At 44.7% G+C, this 7585-nt stretch overlaps 1 protein-coding gene across 1 annotated transcript in view; it reads right to left on the reverse strand.

Annotated features, from left to right (window-relative positions):
* The window catches only part of CCDC93 (CCC complex scaffolding subunit CCDC93), a 32750-nt gene extending 31067 nt beyond the window's left edge, over positions 1–1683 (reverse strand). Inside the window, exons 1-2 of the mRNA XM_084209204.1 lie at positions 1525–1683; positions 403–516 (exon numbers count right to left, since the gene is read on the reverse strand). Of these exons, the coding sequence (XP_084065330.1) occupies positions 403–516; positions 1525–1566 (156 nt within the window). The 5' untranslated portion in view covers positions 1567–1683. The remainder of the gene's footprint in view (positions 1–402; positions 517–1524) is intronic.
* Positions 1684–7585: the final 5902 nt, after the last annotated feature.

Here is a 7585-nt window from a genome sequence, read left to right on the forward strand (position 1 = left end):
CTCATTTCTCATCAATGTTGTTTTTAAAATTACCATGCTATCTCCAAATATTTAAAGACTCCAAGTATCCAAAGACTAGCTATTCTAACTGCTGTTGTGAGAGAGAGGAAAATTCCCTGCACAAAACTCTAGCATAGGCTATAGCACCCAAAAAAAGCAGACAGGAGTAAGTTTGCATCCAATTGTCTCCTCTAAAACAGGCCTTGCTGCACAGAATTGTCTTTCAAGACTGAGGAGGTCCTGTCTGTCTGAAACTAGGTAATTTGCAGAATTATTCACACAGGGAAGCCTCATAGGTTGTAACTTATTTTATAAAGTCACCCAGAATTGCTAAGCAAACCAGCAAAATGTGTAAGTCTCTTATACTTAAAAGAAGTATTTGAAATATTGTCATGGCCTCACCTTGTCAAAGGGTGATAACCCCTTGATTCTTGCTCGAAAATACCCAGCAGCCACCAACAGTTCCAAGATTTCAGTCAACTTGATGTTTTGTTCCTCATCTTCTCTCGTTTCAACCTGACAAACAACAAAACACTAATTCAGTTTTTCTCATTCATTTGAAGAATGAGCATTTTCCAAGCCTTGGCACAGACCGCATACCAGAGGAAGTCTGCCTTCCATTAGCAACTTGGTTGTTAATTTGAAAGACATTAAAGAAACAGGTAACACATTTCTACATGGGCTTAACATCACATATTTTCACCCAGTTAAATACTTTAATCTGCTTTTGCTGTTCAAACTGCTGGTCCACTGCTTGCCTCTAGCTACTAAGATTGTCCTATTGCCATAAGCCAGTTAACTTATTCTCCATTTCACACATTTCTTTCAATTTCAGGGTTCATAAACTCATACACCTCAATTTAAGCTCTATCCCAGCCGAAACCAGGACATGCTTCTCTAATCCTTCTACAAGAACAGGAGGAGACGCTCACACGGAATTCCACTTTTTGGGCGATGCAATTTCAAAGCACGGCACTAACAAAAGTAAACTGTGACGGGCAGCCGGGACAGCCTCAATGCTCCGAAGCCTCACCAGCACCGCCAGCCCGTCCCAGGGTTTTTGTCCCCCCTTCCAGGATGAAACCCCCCAGCTCCGGGGATACACGTGATTTCCTAGAGGCACAGAGCTCCCCAGCACCTCGGCCCTAGGCCGGAGAGCCGCTCACAGGGCTCCAGGGGCTGCACGGACCCACCTGCACACCCTTCCCACCTCCACCCCTCTGGGCACCCTCCTCCCCTCCGCTCCGTGCCACGGGAACCCGGCCAGCCGGGCTTGCAGCGGGGACACGGCAAGGCGACGGTGCACCGAAGGTGACCCGCACAGCGCTGCCGGCAGCCCCGCAGGCCTCCCCGCGCCCAGCGCGCTGCGCGGCACCGACCCCCGCGCTGCCGGCGAGGGCCGGGAACCAGGGCAGGAGCAGGCGGGGATCCCGGGGACGCCGGTGCAGCGGGGCCGGAGGAACAGCGGCCGCGCCTCGGCAGCGCCCGGGGGACGGGGGGCTGGGAGAGACGCGGCTCCGGTACCTCCTGCGGGGCCTGGCGCTCCTGTCCCCGCGGGACCCCCATCGCCCTCCGCCGCCGGCCGCGCCGCTGTCACGTCCGCTCCCCGCTGCCGCAGCGCCCCGGCGAAGGGGTGTTCCCGGCCGGCGGCTGCCGGGTTCCCCCGCCCCCGCTCAATGGTTCGCCCGCACTCTCCTTGCGTACAAGCGCATCCGGGCCGTGCCATTCGCGGCCGAGGGGTGCCGGGGAAGGAGGGCGGCGGCTCATGTGACTGACTGGCTGCGCGGAGCGCAACGGCCGCGGCCCCGCCCGCGGGGTGCGCCCTTGGGGGCGCCCCCGGGTGCCCCCGTGCCCGCGGCCCCTCAGAGCGCGGCTCCGCCCCGCGGGCCCCGGGCGCTTCCCCTGCGCGGCGCTGCCCTTCGCCCGCCGCGCTTTTCTCCTTTTTTTCCTTTCGCAAGGGGTCCTGAGGCCTCCCGCAGCATGGAGGACAAGTTACCGAGCGCTCTGACTGCGAGGCGCCTCACGGCCGCTCATGCCCCGCTGAGCACTGACACTTCTCATTGCCAGCCGTGTTTCCTTTGGTGACTTAAGAGCTGGAGCGGGGTTTAAATCTGTTTTTTCTCCCTTGCACACAGGTCACGGAATCACTGAATCCATTAGGTTGGAAAAGACCTCTGAGATCAGCAGGTCCAACATCGAACATGTCAACTGGACCTTGGCATCAAGAGACATTTCCAGGCTTTCCTTGAACACTTCCAGGGGCGGTGGCTCCACCACTTCCCTAAGCACGTTCAGTTCATGAATAAAATCACACCAAAGCACAAGGATTCGATGGGCTGAACAGCTGGAGAAAACCATGGCAGCATTTCATGGGTACCATTCTTGTTGGTGATGGCTTAGGAAATACCTGACAGGGGTGTCTTTTCAAGTCTCTCACAGGTGTCCTTCTTGTGTTTCCAGTCTCTTCGCCACACACAGAATATTAAAAAAAAAATAACCTTGCACTCAGCTGTGTCTGGAAGCATCTCAATAAGGTGAAGGAACAGGAGTGCAGCATTTCCATCCTTTGGAGGGCAGCAGAGCATGCATGAGCCAGTCCATTCTGACCGCTGTTCTGATGGAGTAGTAGTAGTAGTAGTAGTAGTAGTAATAATAATAATAATAATAATAATAATAATAATAATAATAATAATAATAATAATAATAATAATAATAATAATAATAGAAAAACAGGCCAGACCAGCTCAGGCCATGTGGCCATGTACTGGTGTAAGCCCAGGCCACATCTTAAACAGAGCTGCAGAACACCGTTCCACAGCCCCAGAGGCTAATGTGGTCACCACAGCAATATGGGCTTTCTGTGTTTTGTCTGGCTTCTCCTCAAAGAGAACTGTATGGCTCTAATTTGACTGCCATGCAGAGGAAGATGAAGCCTACAGACAGCAAAGACAAGGGTTGAAACAGGAGAGTGTTAGGGAGGGACGTAGATGACCTTCAGACGCAGCAGCAAGTGCAGAAATAAACAAAAATGATAAATAAGAAGCCAAAGGTATTATGAACTAGGGGCTTAAGTAGTAACTGAGTATCAGACAAGGGAGGGAACTAACCTACCCTGGGAAATGGAACTGTTTGTCTGACTTTTTAAAGCACAGTAAGGCAAGGGAGGGAGACAGGGCTAATTAACTGCTATGAACTTTAAAACTTATGCATCTGACCCCCAAAGTCAAAAAGCTGGCTTGAAATTATGTACTTACAGAAATGTAATAGGTTCTTTTAATTTGCTTTATGCCTATGAGACAACAAAGACTGGAAACATTTTTCTCCTTTATAGGCTGGCATTTTCCTTCATCTGATATGTAGTTAGGAAAGAAAAGAGTAAAGCATGAAAGTACAAAAATCTATGGTTATTACAACTCATCCTGGATCACTTAAACCTCAATAAAATACTTTGTGAAAGCACTGCTTCCCAACACCTAATTGTGATGCAAATTCACTCAGTTACTCAGACAGAGCTGTTGTCCCCTATGACATTTGGATAATCAATCTTCTAAATACCAGTTAGTTTTAAAAGGAGTCCCAAGAGGGGTACCATCAAAAAAAGAAAAAACCTCCTTTCCTTCAGATTTTTAGATTTTGTGCTTCCAAATCTCCAGCAGTTTCAATTTAGGCTTAGATTTCCCTTTTCCTACTTTATTTTGATCTGTGAAGGTAAGTGAGGTCTGGTTCTTGGTGCAGCTGCTTTCAGCAATCCTGTCTTGATTTTTCTATTTCACTAATTTTGATCCCACAAAGCTGAGCTAAAGAGCTTCCTCATTTTTTGTATAGCCATGTGATTCATTTTGCTGCTCAGCCTGGACTTGTGACAACATTAAACTCCGTCACCACTGAAAATGTAGCACTAGATCTCACTGTATCTTTTAGCACATATTTGTTTCTTCTTGTAATAAAAATAAAAGCATAAATTTGAGTCCTGACAGCAACAGCAAGGGCTCCACTGTTTTAGAGCAGACACAGTTAGGTAAACTTAAGTAACTTAAGTAACTTTCCAATGTTCTCTATTCTGAGCAGGCCTAAAAGAGATTTATTTCCATTTGCATGATAGATAACATAAAGTATGTATAACTTCCTGTGCAATGGTCCTTTGGACAGCATTTCTTGTTAGGGTGCAGCGTTCTTGTAAGGATACCATAAAACAAAGTGTGACAGACCAATCTCAGAGTAAATTGACAGGATCTCAGTGGTTGCATCAGGCCATGAGCATCAGTGCTGCCATGACTGCATCTTCCCAGTTGAATTCCTACTTACAGGAGGAGCTGAAGCCACTTGTAAGGTACTAGGCCCAAGACTTCCAACCTCACTATCAGATTTTGCATTGTTTTCTGTGGCTCATATCTTGGGTGGGCTCTTTTTTCAACCCATGTTGTTGCCTGGCAGCCCCAGCACAGAGATCACTTCCATCCTGCTCCCTAATGAAATGATTCCTGTGATAAAGATTTTCATCCAGATTTCTGGAATCAGCAGTACTGTTTGCTACAAGTGTCTTCCTCTGCATGCATTTACTCTTTTAATTTGTTGTCTTGGTTGTATCCCATCTCCTTACAGTTACCCAGTTCCCCTTCATCTCTTTCCTGAGATGTAGTAGGCATAGAGAACCATTCAGTGGGCAGTTGCAAATTCCCAACTATTGTCAGTGAAAGTGAGTCTGTGCACTGTGAAATGAAAAAGTCACAGACCTGTTACAGTGGCCACTGTGTTAGGGGCTGCAGCAGACCATTGCATCCCATCAGACCAGCTGATATTCTTGGCAAGGTATTGTGCCCTTTCAGCACTCACAAATAACAGGAAAGAGTGGTGTTTTAAACAGGCTCACTGTTGTACCCATGAGTGACATTTAGAAGGTCCAGTCCAGCCAAGGTTCTTTTCAGTCTCTCTGAACAATTCCTATTTTCAGCACTTAATAGTTTAAAACATACAGGCAGATAAGAAGACATCTTTTTCTTGAAAATTATGTTTGTGTCATTTTTAATATTATTTTGTAAGATTGGCAATATGAACACAAACATTTTTAGCTCACTTACTTGGCAGAGGAAAGATTTTGTGACCTGTGGAATTTGTAGAGGAAAAGGTAATCTGATAGTGGAAATATTGAGATTCTAGTAAGAAAAAAAATCACAGCTCCCTCATAGTCTACATGACAGAACTTGACAGAATTGGTGGCCAGTCCTCTCTACAATTTCATCTGTGCCAGATCTAGAAGTCTTCTGGAGAGAAATGAGTAACTAAGTATGTGAATATAAAGTTTTTACCAGACTTCTCTTTCTGCAGTGTCATGATTTTGATTGCATGACTCAAAGACTGTAGTCACCATATGCAAGTTGCCAATCCTTTTGGGTATTTCAATTTTTGAGAGGCTGGGTTTTTCCGAGAGTGTTACTGTGCTCTCTTTGAAAACCAGGCTGCTGAGGAGTTTCTCAGTTTCTACATGAGTGTGCATAACAAAGTCCAGGCAAGGACAGGCACAGCACACCTTGACACAGAGGAGTCACCCACAGAGAGCTTTGTTTGGGACAGTGCCTTTGCACATCTTTTCTGAAAGTCTCAGGTCATCTGTAGCTGTTGTGCTCAAAATAAATTAATCTCCGGGAGAATGACATGGGTCTTTCTAACTCACATATCATCCATGGAACAACTAATTAAATCTGATTCACTGAGCCTCAACTCGAGAAGGAACAAACAAAATAAGAACCTTTGCACTGCAAGTGCATCACAGACTCCTTGATTTGGGCCAGGATATTAAATTTCAGATCACAGCTCTGTGAAAAAATGTTTTCCTTCATTTTTATATTGAGACTGAGCAAATCTGATATGGAATTTTTGGAAAATAAAATGCCCAGGAATTTATATTTGTGAAAGGTAAAACTTCTCCAAACAGAATCACTAGTAAGATTTACTTGAAGTTCAAAGAATAAGAGACTACAGGTCATTGGATTACTGATTTACAAATCCTTACAAAGAGGCAGAGAGGTGTATATTTTCACTGTGGCATTCTTAGGCAAAATATATGGATTTAGACTTTACCTTCTACATGCCATAATACTATGACACATCCTTCACTTAAAATAGTTGTAAGAATGAACAGTTAATTTCCCAATGGAGTGAGAGAGTCTGAAACAGTAACAGACTTCTCACAGGTACACCTCACTCCCAAGAGAATGATGATCTAAGATGGAGGAGTTTTTTCAGCTTTTCTTCTTCCATGTTGATTTTTTGAAAGAGAGTTGAAAAGGCAGATGAGTGGTAAGAGAAGCAAGATAAAATATCAGTGATGTAGAGATGAAAAAGACAGAACTGTAGAGATTTGAAGTGAGCATTGTAAGTGTAGCCTTGGACAGAACTAAGCAAAAAGGAAAATAGCCTGCAGGAAAAAAAATGGCTGTGTACCATCTGGATAGACATCCAGTTTAACATCAGTAATTTATACATGTGTGCATTTTGAAATGAAACAGTCCTACCAAGCAATGTTTTTAGGAATTTTAGCCTGACTGCAACTTAACCCTAAGTGAAAATCAAACTTTGCTGCCATTCACTACCACTCCCTCCATCTTCAGACTGCTTGTAAGCAGGGCATTCTGGCGTATTCCAAAACTGCCAGTAGAATCAGGCGTCCTTTTAAGAATCAAATCTTGCTTCCACTCAGGCAGCCCCTGTGACAAACGGTGGGAGAGCCCCCTCTGGTGACTGCAGGCACACGCTGTGCTCTGCTGCCCGCAGGAAATGCGTTCCCGCAGCACGGGCGGTGCTCCTGGATGTGCCTTATTTAGTGGGTTTTAATTCATTATTCGGTTATACATAGGGAGTACCAGAGTGAACGTCCTGAAAACAAATCAGGGATGACAGTGACCTTACTTCTGCCTCTTAAATCACCGAGTTCTTGTAATTTGAATCAAACATTTTCTGAATTGTTCTGAGACATTTTTTAGGAGGTTTTGGAGCAGGTTTTATGGGCACCATGAAATGCAGTCCCAAGTTTTATTGCACTGGACAGTTCAAGGCTTTTCAGAGTGTGATCCAAGTGTTTTCTTACAGTGTTCAAGAAACTTGGCTGAGCTGTCTTTTCAAAGATTTTCTTTTTCCACAGAAGCAATTATTAATAAAAATGAATTACCTTTTGCTGTTCTAGCTATTCAGAAGCAAGGAAAAAGGATGGATCTTAACCTAACTACTATTTGCAAATCATACCTCAATTCAGCACAAATAGAAGCCAAATATGCTAACAAATAAAATAAATGATTTTTCTGAATGGATTCTTCATCTCAATGCTGATGGCACTCATTTCATGAAAATCCAAGGGCAAGCTAATATGAGCTTCATCAGGAGTTAATAAAAGCAGTTAGTGTTTATAATAAGTTTAGGAAACACTTTCAGGAATTTTAGTCTGCAAAGGACGGATTTTCTAAGGCTGGGCTTTGTGCAGACTGATTCTCTCACGCTTCAAAAGCTGTGCAAAGCCCCTAAACATCAGGGAACCTTGCCAAAAACTAGGTAAAGGTAAAAAATGTTGAAACCATTGAAGTTCTTAATTGTA

This window comes from Fringilla coelebs, assembly GCF_963513975.1.
Source record: "Fringilla coelebs genome assembly, chromosome: 7".
Lineage (NCBI taxonomy): Eukaryota > Metazoa > Chordata > Aves > Passeriformes > Fringillidae > Fringilla > Fringilla coelebs.